The sequence below is a fragment of the Oncorhynchus keta genome, chromosome 29 (genome assembly GCF_023373465.1).
Source record: "Oncorhynchus keta strain PuntledgeMale-10-30-2019 chromosome 29, Oket_V2, whole genome shotgun sequence".
NCBI lineage: Eukaryota > Metazoa > Chordata > Actinopteri > Salmoniformes > Salmonidae > Oncorhynchus > Oncorhynchus keta.
In genome coordinates, this window is record NC_068449.1 from 22,568,526 (window position 1) to 22,587,188 (window position 18,663).

General features: G+C 42.0%; 1 protein-coding gene across 4 annotated transcripts in view; it reads right to left on the reverse strand.

Moving 5' to 3' along the window:
• Window positions 1–3: 3 nt before the first annotated feature.
• The window catches only part of ttll5 (tubulin tyrosine ligase-like family, member 5), a 91,657-nt gene continuing 72,997 nt past the window's right edge, over window positions 4–18,663 (reverse strand). For all 4 annotated transcript variants that reach the window (XM_035742858.2, XM_052486209.1, XM_035742856.2 and 1 more), the window contains one exon: window positions 4–2,249. In XM_035742858.2, the coding sequence (XP_035598751.1) occupies window positions 2,197–2,249 (53 nt within the window). In that variant the 3' untranslated portion in view covers window positions 4–2,196. The remainder of the gene's footprint in view (window positions 2,250–18,663) is intronic.

The window sequence follows — 18,663 nt, forward strand, 5'->3', positions numbered from 1 at the left end:
ATGTATATTTTTTTCCAAAATCTTTAGATAATCATCATTTGTGTGTATCAGTATAAATTATGCATTTTTGCCCAGCTCAACCGCTATCCATATTGAGATACTAGTGATGAAGAGCCAGATTCAATCAGATCATCTTTAGCAAAAATCCGCATAGATGATGTTTTGACGTGTCGGAGGTGGAACTAGGTTAAAGCGCTCAAATCCACAACGGCTCCTGGCATTATACCTAAAGTGGACATTGCCATTGGCTGCATGGAGTCGCATTGAGATGATTCCCATGCAGTGTTGTTTACAAGTTCAAACACTGGAATGTGAGATTTAGTCTACAACTCTATTAGGCTGATAGAAATCCTAATTTTGTTTAATGATTTTCAATTTGAACGTCACTATTTCTATATAGAGTACACTTTCTCATTCTGAACTTCTAATGGGAGTGGGACGGGTTTGGCTTTGTGACAATCACCACAAAAGCAGCTGCTCACCGATTTGACAGCTCAATGCAGTTTGACTCCCGAGCCCGCCACAACATCAGCTATGCTGGTGTCGGCTAGCGCCAGTTAACGCTGGATCTGATTGAACTAGGCCCTAGGTCACTTTGAGGTGCAGGAAACTGATTTGATTGACAACCTTTAATTAAATAAAAAATGTATACAATGCAACAATTTACAGTACATATAGACGACACTGGCTGCTACTGATATTAATGGTCTTGCTTGCAAATGGTCACTGATGGTTCCCAAAGTTTGGCCCTCACAATACAGCAGTTGGGGAGACACATGCAAAAGGCTACCACACTTAGTATTCCCTTTCAATAATACATGACCCAACCCACTGCTGCATATGTTCTTCCCCAGTTTGTACTCGATAACAGCATGCTGGCACACACTCGTAGACAAAAGGGTTCTTCAGCTGTCCCCATAGCAGAACCCTTTGAATAACCTTTTGGGGTTCCAGGTAGAACCCTCTGTGGAAAGGAGGGTTGAGTATGTTTACTATACAAAAGATGGCATTGCATAGGTAGACCCCTTCATCACCATGCTCTGAGCACAGGGGCCATGAGACACGTTCAATAGCTTTTTCCCTCAGGTTGTAAAAGAGCACACACTACAAATGGACAACATTGTCATTGCATTACAGTCCGAAACGACTGATTGCAAGGTATTGTAACATACAATTGCGTTAAAAACATTACTGTGCAGGTCTAACAGTATACTGCACATTACTAAGCCAGAGCGCACAAAGAATGGCAGTATAACAGATGTACACCTTGTTACAGTTCATAGTGGGAAAAGTCTGGTATATAATGTTACTGTAGAGTATAGACAAACAAGGGAGTGCAAACATGAGAACTGTAAAGGCAACAATACAACTCATGCAAGTGTCCTGCTTGCCAATGTAACAAGTCTTCACAAAGAGAGAGGAAACCCATCAGTATACATAAACAAGGACCAAACATAACTGGATTGGCAACTGTTTGTGATACTCTCTGATAAATTCATTCATGAGAGAATGGGATGGTTGGTTCCCAAGCACAACATCAAGCCTGCCTCACCAGACAACACTTCCTTTACTTGCTCATTTCTCAGTAAAACAAGATCATTGAGACAATCTCTAAAATATTGGTCAATTGCAGTTTCTCTCTTGTACCCAAACTTCCCTACACCACAAACATGTCTTTAAAATGAGACAGAAGGGGGTGATAAAGCACATCTCTCTGCCTGTACAGTAATTGCTATAATGTACTAAGACTATACTCTGAGCTCCAGTGATAGTGCCCATGGGGCCTCTGGTGGGAACCAGCTGTTGCTGGGTATCTGTCACTGAAGTCTTTCCATGGCATAGACACAGACAGACAGCATGGGGAGAATGAGGGATGACAACTGCTACGATAGGGTTATGGAGTTGGGGCTGTGGGAGGGGTTGGGTGATACAGAAAGCCACTGGAAAGTCCTGGCCTGTGCAACAGATCCTGACCTGCGTCAGGCCCAGGGATTCCTGAAAGGGCTGGCTATCCTCTTGCATGTCTCCTTCATATAGAAGCAGTAACAGGGCCTGGTGTGTGTCAGAAATACAGTCACAGCAGCGGGATCCTTAAGTTGTTTCCTACCCAGCATGCACCTGTAGTCACATGCAGAGACACCTCTGTCGGCAAGATGGTGTGCCATAGCTCCCGTCCTTTCTCTGGTTATCTCGCTGTCATCTGAGCTTGGACCCCTGTCCCTGAAACAGTTTGCTGTACCCAGAAAGACCTGCAGAGGAAAGAAGATAACTAAGTAACTAAAGATAACTAAATAACTACATTGGGTGAACATCGAATCTTGTGCTTTCAAGGCCAAATCTTCAGTGTGCAGTAGTTAGAAACAGGTCAGGGAAGAAGCTGGGGAAGAAAGTATGCCATAGTGCTAACTGGTGTATCTTACACTTAAGAAAAAGAGCATTTAGGGTCAATGCCAAATACAAATAGTGTGAGGAGTTGAGCTAAACTTTAAAAGTTATATATGGAATTTTATTTTGCTAATGGTTGCAAAATTATGCTAGATCAGGGGTTTTCAACCTGGGGTATGCGGAGGTACTCCAAGGGGTCTGCAATTTTTTTGTATTAATATCTTTTGGGAGAAGAAAGTTAGTTGGGATTTTTTTGTGTGTGAAAAATAAGAATTTCATGAATATCGCAGGCTGCAACAGAATACCATCATGGATATACTTTTTATGTCCCTGCGTCCAGTATGAAGGGAGTCAGAGGTAGTTTCACGTGCATATGCTAACTAGCGTTATCGTAATGACTGCCAGCAGCATACAACCCTGCATCCCACTGCCAGCAGCATACAACCCTGCATCCCACTGCTGGCTTGCCTCTGAAGTTAAGCAGGGTTGGTCCTGGATGGGAGACCAGATGCTGCTGGAAGTGGTGTTGGAGTGCCAGTAGGAGGCACTCTTTCCTCTGGTCTAAAAACAAATATCCCAATGCCCCAGGGCAGTGATTGGGGTCATTGCCCTGTGCAGGGTGCTGTCTTTTGGATGGGATGTTAAATGGGTGTCCTGACTCTGTGGTCACTAAAGATCCCATGGCACTTATCGTAGGGGTGCTAACCCTGGTATCCTGGCTAAATTTCCAATCTGACCCGCATACCATCATGGCTTAATCATCCCCAGCTTCCAATTGGAAAAACAGTCTCAACTTTAAATGACCAAAGCCAGATAGAAAGAATGCAGAAAAGATATTGAACTATATACAGAGTATCCTGAAAATATACAGACCCTTTTACTTTTCCACATTTTGTTACATTACAGTCTTATTCTAAAATGGATTATATTGTTTGCCGCCCCCATCAACCTACACACAATATTCCATAATGTCAAACAACATTTTTTTTTTCCTTTTGCAAGCAAATATATATATATATATATATATATATATATATATATATATATATATATATATATATATATATATATATTCAATTGAAGTCAACCACTCCACAAATGTCTTGTTAAACTATAGTTTTGGCAAGTCGGTTAGGACATCTACTTTGTGCATGACGAGGAATTTTCCCAACAATTGTTTGCAGACAGATCATTTCACTGTATCACAATGTCTGTGGGTCAGAAGTTTACATACACTAAGTTGACTGTGCCTTTAAACAGCTTGGAAAATTCCGGAAAATTATGTCATGGCTTTACAAGCTTCTAATAGGCTAATTGACATAATTTATGTCAATTGGAGGTGTACCTGTGGATGTATTTCAAGGCCTACCTTCAAACTCAGTGCCTCTGCTTGACATCATGGGAAAATCAAAAGAAATCAGCAAAGACCTCAGAAAAACAATTGTAGACCTCCACAAGTCTGGTTCATCCTTGGGAGCAATTTACAAATGCCTGAAGGTACCACGTTCATCTTTCTGAACAATAGTACGCAAGCATAAACGCCATGAGACCATGCAGCCGTCATACCGCTCAGGAAGGAGCCGTGTTCCGTCTCCTAGAGATGAACGTATTTTGTGCGAAAAGTGCAAATCAATCCCAGAACAGCAGCAAAGGACTTTGTGAAGATGCTGGAGGAAACAGGTACAAAAGTATTTATGTCCAAGTAAAACGAGTCCTATATTGAGCAAGGAAGAAGCCACTGCTCCAAAACCACCATAAAAAAGCCAGACTACGGTTTGCAACTGCACATAGGGACAAAGATCATACTTTTTTGAGAAATGTCCTCTGGTCTGATGAAACAAAAAATAGAACTGTTGGCCATAATGACCATTCAGTCAGGAAGTTAAAGCGTGATCGCAAATGAGTCTTCCAAATGGACAATGACCCCAAGCATGCTTCCAAAGTTGTGTCAAAATGGCTTAAGGACAACAAAGTCAAGGTATTGGAGTGGCCATCACAAAGCCCTGACCTCAAGCCTATCGAAAATTTGTGGGCAGAACTGAAAAAGCGTGTGCGAGCAAGGTGGCCTACAAACCTGACTCAGTTACACCAGCTCTGTCAGGAGGAATGGACCATTCCTCCTGGCTAAGGTGTATGTAAACTTCCGACTTCAACTATATATATATATATATATATATATGTTTCATCTGGCTTTTTATGGTGGTTTTGGAGCAGTGGCTTCTACCTTGCTCAATATAGGACTCGTTTTACTTGGACATAAATACTTTTGTATATATATATATATATATATATATATATATATATATATATATATATATATATATATATATATATATATACACAGCCTTGAGTCTTATTGTGTATGATGCTACAAACTTGGCACACCTGTATTTAGGGATCCATCTTTTAAAAAACACTGCCGGTTTCTGATGTAGGCTAGTTGTTCTGTCTGATTATCTCATTCTTCCCTGCAGATCCTCTCAAGATCTGTCAGGTTGGATGGGGAGTGTTGCTGCACAGCTATTTTCAGGTCTCTCCCGAGATGTTAGATCGGGTTCAAATCTGGGCTCTGGCTGAGCCACTCAAGGACATTGAGACTTGTCCAGAAGCCACTCCTGTGTTGTCTAGGCTGTGTGCTTATGGTCGTTGTCCTGTGGAAGGTGAACAGTCGCCCCAGTCTGAGATCCTGAACGCTCTGGAGCAGGTTTTCATCAAGGATCTCACTGTACTTTGCTCCGTTCATCTTTCCCTTGATTGTGACCAGTCTCCCAGTCCCTGCCGCTGAAAAACATCCCCACAGCATGATGCTGCTACCACCATGCTTCATCGTAGGAATTGTGCTACGTTTCGTCCAGATGTGCCGCTTAGCATTCAGGCCAAAGAGTACCATCTTAATTTCATCAGACCAGAGAATCTTGTTTCTCATGGTCTGAGTCTCCTTTAGGTGCCTTTTGGCAAACTCCAAGTGGGTTGTCATGTGCCTTTTTACTAAAGAGTGGCTTCCGTCTGGCCAGTCTACCATAAAGGCCTGATTGGTGGAATGATGGAGGTGACTGTGTTCTTGGGGACCTTCAATGCTGCAAAAAATGTTTTGGTACCCTTCACAAGTTCTGGTCCTCAACACAATCCTGTCTCGGAGCTCTAGGTACAATTCCATCGGCCTCATGGCTTGGTTTTTGCTCTGAAATGCACTGTCAACTGTGGGATCTTATACAGATGGGTATTGGCCTTTCCAAATCATGTCCAATCATTTTAATTTTCCACAGGTGGACTCCAAGTTGTAGAAACATCTCAAGGATGATCAATGGAAACCTGATGCACCTGAGCTCAATTTTAAGTCTAATAGCAAAGGGTCTTTATACTTGTGTAAATAAGGTGCTTGTTTAATTTGCAAAGAATTGCACATTTTCTTTGTCATTATGGGGTATTGTGTGTAGATATATTAAATAAATAAAAATCCTAAATTTTAGAGTAAGGCTGTAACGTAACATAATGTGTCAAAAGTCAAATGGGTCTGAACACTTTCCTGAATGCAGTGTATATACTGCCTTCAGAAAATATTCACACCCCTTGACCTTTTCCACATTTTGTTGTGGTACAGCCTGAATTTAACATGGATTACATTTAGATTGTGTGTCACTGGCATACACACAATACCCCTTTATGGCAAAGTGCAATTATGTGTTTACAAATGAAAAATATGAAATGTATTGACTAAATAAGTATTCAACCCTTTTGTTATGGCCTAAATAAGTTCAGGAGTAGAAATTTGATTAACAAGTCACAAAATAGGTTGTGTGGACTCACTGTGTGCAATAGTGTTTAATATGATTTCCAATGCCTCGTAAAGAAGGGAACCTATTGGTAGAAGGGTAAAAAAAATAAAATTAAAAGCTGTCCTTCCTAACTAAAATCAAATGTTATTAGTCACATGCACTGAATACAACAGTGCAATGCATAATTACAAGCCCCTAACCAACAATGCAGTATAAAAAAATATAAATAAGAAATAAGTTACAAGTAGTTGAAGAGCAGCAGTCAAATAACAATAGCGAATCTATATACAGGGTGTACCGGTACAGAGTCAATGTGCGGCGGCCCCGCATAGTCCAGGTAATTGAGGTAATATGTACATGTCGGTAGAGTTATTAAAGTGACTATGCATAGTTAATAACGGAGTAGCAGCGGCGTAAAATGGGGGTGGGGGGCAATGCAAATAGCCTGGGTAGCCATTTGATTAGATGTTCAGGGGTTTTATGACTTGGTATTTTATTAGGGTCCCAAAAGCAGCAGCTACTCTTCCTGGGGTCTACACAAAACATAAGACATAATACAGAACATTATTAGACAAGAACAGCTCAAGGACATAACTACATACATTTTTAAAAAGGCATACGTAGCCTACATATCAATGTATACACACAAACTATCTAGGTCAAATAGGGGAGAGGTGTTGTTCCGTGAGATGTTGCTTTATCTGTTTTTTGAAACCAGGTTTGCGGTTTATTTGAGCAATATGAGATGGAAGGAAGTTCCATGCAATAAGGGCTCTATATAATAATGTACATTTCCTTGAATTTGTTCTGGATTTGGGGACTATGAAATGATTGTTTCATGGCTGTGTGTAAGTTAACTATTCAAACCATTTGGGATTTAACACAATGTATCTTATAAAGAGAAGAAGTGATGCAGTCAGTCTCTCCTCAACTCTTAGCCAAGAGAGACTGACATGCATAGTATTTATATCAGCCTTCCGATTACAATTAAGAGCAAAACGTGCCGCTCTGTCCTGGGCCAGCTGCCGCTTAACTAGGTCTTTCCTTGCAGCACTGGACCACACAATAATCAAGATTAGACTAAACTAGAGCCTGCAGAACTTGCTTTTAGGATTGTGGTGTCAAAAAAGCAAGAGCATCTCTTTATTACGGCTAGACCTCTCCCCATCTTTGCAACCATTGAATCTATATGTTTTGACCATGACAGTTTACATTCTAAGGTAACGCCAAGTAAGTTACTATCCTCAACTTGTTCAACCGCCACACCATTCATTACCAAATTCAGCTGAGGTCGAGCACTTAAGGAATGATTTGTACCAAATACAATGCTCTTAGTTTTAGAGATGTTCAGGACCAGTTTATTACTGGCCACCCATTCCAAAACAGACTGCAACTCTTTGTTAAGGGTTTCAGTGACTTAATTAGCTGTGGTTGCTGATGCGTATATGGTTAAATCATCAGCATACATGGACACACATGCTTTGTTTAATGCCAGTGGCAGGTCATTGGTAAAAATAGAAAAGAGTAGAGGACCTAGAGAGGTGCCCTGCGGTACACCACACTTTACATGTTTGACATTAGAGACGCTTCCATTAAAGAAAACCATTTGAGTTCTATTAGATAGATAGCTCTGATTCCACAATTTGGCAGAGGTTGAAAAGCCTTTGCACTCGCATTTTTTCAACAACAGGTTATGGTCAATAATATCAACAGCTGCACTGAAATCTAACAGTACAGCTCCCACAATCTTCTTATTATCAATTTCTTTCAACCAATCATCAGTCATTTGTGTCAGTGCAGAACATGTTGAGTGCCCTTCTCTATAAACATGCTGGAAGTCTTTTGTTAATTTGTTTACAGAAAAATAGCAATGTATTTGGTTAAAACATTTTAAAAATTCCAATAGTTTGCTAAGAGCCGGCAGCAAGCTTATAGGTCTGCTGTTAGAACCAGTAAAGGCCACTTTACCACTCTTGGGTAGCGGAATTACTTTGGCTTCCCTCCAGGCCTGAGGACAAAGACTTTCCTCTAGGCTCAGATAAAAAATACGACAGATAGGATGGTGGCTGACTATAGTCACTCCTTAGTAGCTTTCCATCTAATTTGTAAATGCCAGGAGGTTTGTCATTATTGATTGTTAACAATTTCCCCACCTCTCCCACACTAACTTTTAAAAAATGCACTGCTTTTCTTTCATTATTTGTTTTTTCATGCATGAATATAATTGCTTACTGTTTGTCGTGGGCATTTCCTACCTAAGTTTGCCCACTTGGCCAATAAAATAATCATTAAAATAATTGGAAACATTAGATGATGATGAATAAGCCATCTGATTCGATGAAAGATGGAGTAGAGCTTTAACAGTTCTAACAGTCAGTTTCTTAACAGGTATAGGTTTATCAATAATTGGAAGAAGCAATTTCATAAATTCATCAAGCGCAGCATCTGGATGCTCCTCCTTAATCACATCAGACCAACAAATATTTTTAACATCATCCACATAAGAGTCACAGCAAAATCTTTTGTATGAATTCTTATACACTATTTTAGGCCCAGCTGTTGGAACTTTGGCTTTCCTGGATATAGCCACTATATTGTGATCACTGCATCCAATGGATACAGATATAGCTTTAGAACAATGTTCGACAGCATTAGTTAGTAAAGATGTGATCGATATATGTGAAAGATCTTGTTCCTGTATTGTTTGTAAACACCCTGGTAGGTTGATTAATAACCTGAACCAGATTACAGGCACTGGTTACAGTAAGAAGCTTCCTCTTGAGCGGACAGCTTGATGAAAACCAGTCAATATTCAGGTCCCCAAGAAAGTAGACCTCTCTGTTTACATCAGATACACTATCAAGCATTTCACACATATTATTTAGATACAGACTGTTGGCACATGGTGGCCTATAGCAACACCCCCCCAAAAGAAAAGGTTTCGATGTGCCAAGTGAACCTGCAACCACAACACTTCAATAACACTTGACTCGCTAGCTTGATGTCCAGCTAGCTAGCAGCTAGGCTAGCTGCGATGCCAAATAGCTCCTCAGACCGGTCCTTGGTCGGCAGGATCACTGGAAAGATACAAGCAGTCCCAGCAACTGATGCCAACTACGTGGATCCAACATAAGAAGCTAGGTAGCAACCAAGAACATTCCAATATAATTTTAAACAACAAACTTTCCAAACAAAACCAAGCTCTTCCTCCTTCCTTGTGGAGGTAGAAGCTGTTTAGAAGCCTCTTGGACCGAGACTTGGAGCTCCGTTATCGCTTTCCGTGCGGCGGCAGAGAATAGTCTGACTAGGGTGGCTGGAATTTTAGGGTCTTCCTCTGACACCACTTTCCTGTAGTCCACAATCATCTCCTTTGTCTTGATCATGTGGAGAGGTTGTTGTCCTGGCACCACAAGGCCAGGTCTCTGACCTCCTCCTTATAGGCTGTCTCATCGTTGTCGGTGATCAGGCCTACCACTGTTGTATCATCGGCAAATTTAATGATGGTGGTCGAGTCGTGCCTGGCCGTGCAGTCATGAGTGAACAGGGAGTACAGGAGGGGACTGAGCACACACCCCTGAGGGGCCCCTGTGTTGAGGATCAGCATGGCGGATGTGTTGTTACCTACCCTTACCACCTGGGGGCGGACCGTCAGGAAGTCCAAGATCCAGTTGCAGAGGGAGGTGTTTAGTCCCAGAGTCCTTAGCTTAGTGATGAGCTTTGAGGGCATTATGGTGTTGCATGCTGAGCTGTAGTCAATGAATAGCATTCTCACATAGGTGTTCCTTTTGTCCAGGTGGGAAAGGGCAGTGTGGAGTGCAATAGAAAACGGAAAAGCAGAGTGAAAAATGTGAGGGTGGGGCTGACAAGTTAAGAGACTAAAGAGTCAAAAGTCTTCACTCAATAGCAAGTGAATGAGTCGGTTCGTTTTTTTTACATTCACTTGCTGTATTGGTTGTACAGTCACTGTGGGGGTGACGTCATCAATGCACTTATTGATTGTCATGACGCTGGCCTGGGTTTAGGTTTATGACAGTCATAAATACATCTCCCCCCTGTTTTCCCTCTCTCTATGCTACTGATGTGACTATTGAAAATCCCTTGGTTAACCGAGATTCTGGGAACATCAAAACGTGGGGAGAAATTAATCATATTTTGGTAATCCGACCAGTTGAACATATGCGGTGGTACTTAATGAATATGATGTCAGTTCGGTTGTCATCTGAGACATTCTCATCAATGATAGGATGACATAAACGGTACAGTGGAAAGTCTACACATAGTTATCAGATTCACATGGAATTGTTGTGCAATTCAAATGTTTAAATATAAAATGATTGGTGAAGAGATTAAATGTAATTTTAGCTTTCAAATGAGAGATTTGGGTTTTCATAAGGTTAGGGCTCTGCTCAATCAGTGGCCCGCCCCTGTGAAGAGACATGGGCTGTAGACTGTGAAACACACCCTTCTCCCTCCACTATATAAGGCCTTGACGAAAATGTAACCTCCTGTTCCGAGGACGTGAGGACGACGGTCCATACGTTAAAAAGGACTAACATGTCAACTACGGAACTAAGCCAACCTCAGCGGGAGCTTTGGTTATGAATGGTATGAACTTTGAACTCTTATTCACTAAAGAAGTGAGACATCCTAGCCGTTGAGTTAGCAACAGCAGCTAAAAACGTGGGCTAGGAAAGGACAGACAGAGTATCCCGTCTACCACACAGTGACGACACTACAATGTTTCCCATTCACCACCAGAGACACTCTTCAGAGGACTCTGTTGGGCAACACGGCCATCCATATACCACCAACCTATTGAAGTGCAGCTCAGAGTAAAAATGTATTGCATTTTCCTTTTCCAAATGGGCGGTAATTTAGAATGCATAGGATATTGTATTTACGATAGCACAGCTTCTCCCTTTGTTCCTCTGTCTTCCCGCTCTTTCACTCAAACCCAACCCACTTTCTTTGTGTAACCAGCTGTCATATCTGTTCCGTCCGCTAGGGATGTTTTCCTTTATGACATCATTTGTAATAAAGGTATGATTCATTCTGTGTATATGTAATGCTGTGTGATTAGTTAGGTATTTAATAAATAAATAATTAAACCCAATTTTGTAGTGCTGATTCAACTTGTTAGCCAGGGTTTGTGAAGATAACCAAGAATTTACAACTTTCAGATGAGACTGAAATAAGGTGACGATTAATAGTGACTGCTATTGATGTAAAATATGACTAGGTCTTTAAGAGTTTAGTCGGAAGATAACAGCTCTATAAATATTATTTTGTGGTGCCCCGACTTTATAGTTAATTACATTTACATGATTAGCGCAATCAGGTAATAGAATCATAAAACACGGGACGAGATGTTAAAAACTGTCCATTGTGCCAATAGATGGAATGCACTAGCATGAGATTTGCCGTGATGTTGACAGAGTGGCATGGGAGATTTATTTCTTAGACTGGGTTAAGATGTCAATTTTGGGACACATCCTCAGTAGTGTGCCTTCGAATCAGTGGGTGTTTCGGCCTTTAATCACTAAACACCCTCATCAAAGGTGGCCAGCTAAAGGGTGATCAAGCCTTAGCTTGTGTCCCATGCCCAATTAAGATGTCCCACGGGACTATGCAAGGCAGGGGCGTCCTCTTCCCTGTGCCAGCCCTACAGCTGACCGCATACCTCATATGCCCTCCTCAAGTTGGAGGGATCTGAATTGGGTTCTCAGGTGGGGGGTCATGAAGTTATAGCCCAGCAAGGGTCCTTCCGTTTGATCCAGATCCACTGGCTGCCTCTTTCAGCTGCTTGAGAAACTGCTCTGACGGTCTGCCGCAGAGCCTGTCCATGGATTCCAAGTTCTTTCAGCAACCTGATGGTGGAAGAAGCCACGAATCCTCTGCATCCCACTTCAACTAGCCAGACTTTTACATTCCAGCCACGCTGAGTTGCGTCTGCTGCCAACTCTGTGTAACGCAGTTTCTTACGCTCGTAGGCCTCTTCAACAGAGTTTTCCCACGGGACTGTGAGCTCTATGATGTACACAGCCTTTCGTGAAGGGGACCAGAGTACCATGTCTGGCCTAAGGTTGGTAGAAGCAATCTCAGATGGAAAAATTAGTTGCTGGCCAATATCGACAAGCATCTTCCAGTCCCGGGCCATTGCTAGGTGTCCAGTTTCTGGCTTCGTAGGAGGATACTTGGGCCTTTTCTGTCCCTCCCGGGTGAATGTTGTTGTTTTGACGGGATTGCTTGTTTTTTGAGGTAATGAATTGTTTGCACTACGCTTGGTCTCAAGTGCTGCAGCCAGGCTCTTGAGGACCTGATTGTGCATCCAGGTGTAGCAGCCTTGTGAGAGGCTGGTCTTGCAACCTGTCATTATATGCCTGAGAGTCGCTGGAGCTGGGCAGAGGGGGCAGGTCGAGTCCTCGCTATACCATTGATGTAGATTTTTTGGTGATGGAAGCACATCATAAACAGCTCTCATGATGAAGCTGATGTTGCTTGCCTCCATTTGCCAAAGCTCACTCCAGTTGATCTTTCTCCTCTCCAGGCCTTCCCACCGCGTCCATTGCCCTTGTTTAGCAAGAGAGACAGCCTTTGCACTTCTTGCAGTCTCTTCCTGTCTGCGCACCTCCTCGACCACCAGCTTCCTGCGTTCAGATGTTGTTGCCTTATGGAACGTTGGTTTGCTTGCTGCCAGGCCAAAGCCTCCTCTTCCATGCTGGATATTCCCCACAATGTCTTGGTGTCTCAGGGCTGATGTTGCTTGCTGCACAGCCTTGGATGATGTCCATTTCCGTCCAGTTTGTAGGGGAGGTGCAGCCTTGCTAATGGTCTGGTCTTTGGAGTCCTTCAATGTCATCTGAAGTCTTACTTTAAAGCACTTGTACTCCTCCGTTAGACTTGTAAGAGGTAGTTCAAGGACCCCTTTGCCATAGAGGCCGATGTTACTCAGGCATCGTGGGACACCCAGCCATTTCTTCACGTATGAGATAATGGTTCGCTCCATCTTCTCCACTGTTGTTATTGGGACCTCATAGACGGTGAGTGGCCACATTACCCGGGGGAGAAGTCCAAACTGTAGGCACCAAAGCTTGAGCCTCCCAGGCAGTAGCGTCTTGTTGATGTTCTCAAGATTAATTACGGAGAAAGGATTTTATAGAATAGCATGTCATATCACTTAATCCGGCATAGCCAAAGACACGACATGATGAAGCCAGTGACTGATGTGGTGTAGTCCTCATTGCCATCGGAAGAATCCCGGAACATATTCCAGGATGTGCTAGCAAAACAGTCCTGTAGCTTAGCATCTGCTTCATCTGACCACTTTTAAAAAATATATATATTTATTGACCGAGTCTCTGGTGCTTCCTGCTTTAATTGTTGCTTCTAAGCAAGAATCAGGAAGATAGAATGATGGTCAGATTTGCCAAATGGAGGGCGAGGGAGAGCTTAGAGATTTTTTTCCTTCTGGTTGCACATTTAACATGCTAATAGACATTTGGTAAAACAGATTTAAGTTTCCCTGCACTAAAGTCCACGGCCACTAGGATCGCTGCCTCTGGATGAACGTTTTCCTGTTTGCTTATGGCGGAATAGAGTTATTTTTGGTCATAAGAGACAGTAGCAGCAACATTATGTACAAAATAAGTTTAAAAAAGAAGTTTAACAAAATAAAACATAAAAACACAATCGGTTACGAACACGTAAAACGTCAGCCATCAACTCCGTTGCCGTAGAGGAAAGAAACCGCTCAGATTTGTGACCATGAAGCCAATGGTGACTAAAACCGTTAAAGAGTTTAATGGCTGTGATTGGAGAAAACTGAGGCTGGATCAACAACATTGTAGTTACTACCCAATACTAACCTAATGATCGAGTGAAAAGAAGGAAGCCTGTACCGAATATTCCAAAACATGCATCCTGTTTGCAATGAGGCACTAAAGTAAAACTGCTAAAAATGTGGCAAAGAAATGAACTTTATGTCCTGAATACAAAGCATTATGTTTGAGGCAAATCCAAAACGTCACTGAGTACCACTTCATATTTTCAAGCATGGTGGTGGATGCATCATTTTAATGATATGGTTGTCCTGGGCAAGGGAACATTTTTGGATATAAAGAAATGGAATAGAGCTAAGCATGCGCAAAATCATAGAGGAAAATCTGGTTCAGTCTGCATTCAACAGACACTGGGAGACAAATTCACCTTTTCGCAGGACAATAACCTAAAACACCAAATATACACTGGGGTTGTTTACCAAGATGACATTGTATATTCCTGAGAGGCCTAGCTACAGTTTTGACTTAAAAGCTGCTTGAAAATGTCTCGCAATGATCAACAACCAACTCGACAGAGCTTGAATAATTTAAAAAATAATAAAATGTGCAAATATTGTATAATCCAGGTGTGCAAAGCTCTTAGAGACTTACACTGAACGACCGCCATAAAATCTATTATGTGACTTATTAAGCACATTTTTACTCCTGAACCTATTTAGGCTTGCCATAATTAAGGGTTTGAATATTTATTGACCCAAGACACTTGTGCTTTCATGTTAAATTAATTTGTAAAAAATAAAAAATAAACATAATACCATTTTGACATTATGGGGTATTGTGGGCAAGCCAGTGACATAAAATATCAATTTAATTAACATTTTTATTCGGGCTGTAACGCAACAAAATGTGGAGAAAGTAAAAGGGTGTTAATACTTTCTGAAGGCACTGAAAGTATTCACACCCCTTTGCTATGACACTCCAAATTGAGCTCAGGTGTATTCAATATCCGTTGATCATTCTTGAGATGTCACTACAAATAGATGGAGTCCACCTATGGCCAATTCAATTGTTTGGACATTATTTAGAAAGAAACATATCTGTCTATAAGGTCCCACAGTTGACAGTGCATGTCAGAGCAGAAATAATACCATGAAGTCCAAGGAATTGTCCGTAGATCTCCGAGGTAGAATTGTGATGAGGCATATACTGTCTTGGGAAGGGTATAAAACCATTTCTACAGTGGTGCTCTTGGAAATGAAACTACCCAGATTCTGCCTAGAGCTGGACGTCTGACCAAACTGAGCAAGGACCTTGGTCAGAGAGGTGACCAAGAACCCAAAGACGACTCAGAACTACAGAGTTCCTTGGCTGAGATGGGAGAACCTGCCAAAAGGACAACCGTCTCTACAGAACTTCACCAATATGGGCTTTATGGGAGAGTGGCCAGACGAAAGCCACTTCTGAGAAAAAGGTACATGATAGCATGCTTGGGGTTTGCAAAAGGTCATATGAAAGACAGAGCTCATAAGGGAAAAGATTCTGCGTTCTGATGAGACAAACATTTTACTCTTTGGCATGGATGCAAAGCGATATGTCTGGAGAAAACCAGTCATCTAAGCATGGTGGCAGCATCATGCTATGGGGATGCTTTTTAGCAGCAGAGACTGGGAGACTGGTAAGGATAGAGGGAACAATGCATGGAGCCAAATACAGGCAAATCCTTGATGAGAACCTGCTTCAGATTGCAAACGACATTAGACTGGGGGAAAGATTTATATTCCAACAGGACAATAACCCGAAGCATACAGCCAAAGGCAACACCCAGCTGAAGCCCAGACTTGAATCCCATTAAAAATCTGTGGAAAGACTTGAAGATTGCTGTTCACTACCGCTCGCCATCTAACTTAACAGAGAGTGAGACAATCTGCTAGAAATAATTGGAAAAAAATCCTCAAATCCAGATGTGCAAAGTTGATAAAGACATAGCCAAAATGGCTCAAATCTATAATTGGCGCCAAAGGTGCTTCTACAAAGTAATGACTAGGTTATTTAATTTTCAATAACTTTGCAAACATTTCTAAAAACACGTTTTCACTTTGTCATTATGGGGTAGTGTGTGCAGAAATAATACCATGAAGTCCAAGGAACTGTCCGTAGATCTCCGAGGTAGAACTGTGATGAGGCATATACTGTGTCTTGGGAAGGGTATAAAACCATTTCTACAGTGGTGCTCTTGGAAATGAAACTACCCAGATTCTGCCTAGAGCTGGACGTCTGACCAAACTGGGTGATATACAGTATATATATTTTTTTTTCAACAACAAAATGTGGAATAAGTCAAGTGGTATGAATACTTTCTGAAGGCACTGTATGTTAGAGTTTACACCTCCTCTTCCAATGAACTGTGGGGAGGTCAAAAGAAACTGTCCACCAAATCTATTAATTTTAAAATGTTGATTACTTCTACTTGCCATTCATCTGATAAGACAATACTTTTTTTTGGTAACATATGATGGGGATCCCTGGGTCGCCAGTTTGCTAGATGTTTGAATTGTTATAGGGAGAATAATTAGTCTAAGGATAATTCTGAAAATAAAATTAGATGAGGTATTGGATGTAGAAATATTTCTTGAACTTTAAAACGTTTCGGAGGAACGTGCAAAACCAATGGAGAGAAAGAGGAATCCGCTGGCAAAATGTCATGGTACGGCTGTGTTACTTTTCATGGCCAATACAGGTATGAGTGGAGCCGCCCAGGCAGCCACTGGGCAGCAGCCCTTTTCCTGCTGTCCCCTCACCCCTTGCATATCGCCTGGCCCAGCGCCAGGCATCCAGTAGAAAAGGAATTCCAAGTGCAGGTCGAGCTGCTGTATTTGTGCTTCCAAACAGTATTCCCTTTCATTCCCTCTCGGCAGACTGTTTATTTTGGTGCTCTTTTACACCGTGGGGCCTGATGGAGCTGGAAAACGAAAACATCTCCCAGACTTGCAATCCGATGACATGACCGCTGGAAGCAGCTTTTTCTAGCTCAGCAAAAGAGAGAAAGGCCAATATTCCCCTTCCTTTATCCCCAACAGTAATGCATAAATCAAAATCATAAACAAACACTAATGAAACAAAGCCACCAAACAGAGAGACTGATAAAGAACACTAGATACCTGTGAGAAACCAGGAATTTTCTGAATTGGACAAAAGAAGAATGAGAGTGAAGAGTCTTTACTTGGTTCACTTAGAATTGTCTTCAACTGCAAAGTGTCAGCAAAGCAAAACTGGAAAAACCTGGCTAGCAAAGCAAAAACAAAATGGCAGAACTATTACTCTGTACCGGTCTCCTACTAAAACGACACAAGTGCAGCATTCATTTCCTTCTCAAACAGAATACAATAAATCTCTCCTCAGCTGCCTTCTGTGTAGCACCACCCACTTCAAGAGAGAAAGACCATTTGGGACCAATAGGTATACATATTTTCATAAGCTTTGATAGGTCCTCATTTGAGGAGAAAGCATGAGAGAGAGTGGGGGTTGAGAGAGTGAGTGTGAGAGAGAAAGAGGGAGGAGAAAGTGAGCGAGAGAGAAAGAGAAAAGAGAGAGAGCGAGTGTGTGATTAATATTGGCTGACAGCTGATCAGAGAGAATGCTGTCTGTTCGGACCCATTCTAACTCCCTGTCAGAGTGGATCAGAGGAGGCCAGTCACCTCACTACAAAGGGACACTGGGCAGGCAGCGTTCCTAAGCCCCACAAAGCTATGTCCTCTCGAAAAACAAAGGGCATAACACCAACGATACCAGCGCTGGCTTCAGGACTGCTCCATTCTCAATGCATGGCTAAACCTGGTCCAGGGCTGGCTTGTTAAAAGGTTTGGTACTGACTTTTTTTTTGTTCTCTCCTAAGCTAACTGCTTCGCGTTGTATTGGAGTCACCAGGCATTTCCCCCAACCTGGTGCCCTAAATTATGGAAAAAAATGCATTCATGAAATTCAGGAGCTGCTCCCCACGGATCCAGTTACAGTTATTGATGACTTTATAAGATGTTTGTTAACCTACGCCAACCTTCATACTTTGAAGAGAGAAAATCGGAGAAAAAAATAAATGTTCTGGTGGCACACATTTTTGGGTTGGTGCATAGCTGCTGTCTTTTTCCAGCTCCGTTTGGACAGATGCAGGCTGATCTGGGTTTCTCTTGGTCGGCTCAAGTGTGACGCTCACATGATGAATGGTGTGATACACTAATGCTAACGTATAGAAGGACTATGGAAAAAGGCCCTGATCAGACAAACAGATGTGCATCCGCTAAAACTGCTTAATATCACTGTTACTGCAATAAACTCAACAGTTCCACCAGTCCCTTTCTCAGGCTCCAGGGTGGAAAGAGTTTTGCAACTGCAGGATGAGAAGGCGGTAGACGCGCACACACTCTAAAAGGTATAAGTAACCAAATGTACAATTTGCAGACATCAATCTAAATTGAATAATGTTAATATAACAGCAATAAAATAACAAAATGCAATACCACAACGAGACCAAAATGCACATACTCCATTTACTATGAAAGACCTGCTCAGTCATGTGTGATTTCTGGGGCACAACTGGCCAGGGATTTAGGTGGCTGGACAGCAATTAGGATGGGAAGCACAGCCAACAGCTGGGAATGCCCAAACTGTGTCTATATCCCACTACTAGATCCCATTACAAAAGAGAAATGTCAATCACACTCATCCACTAG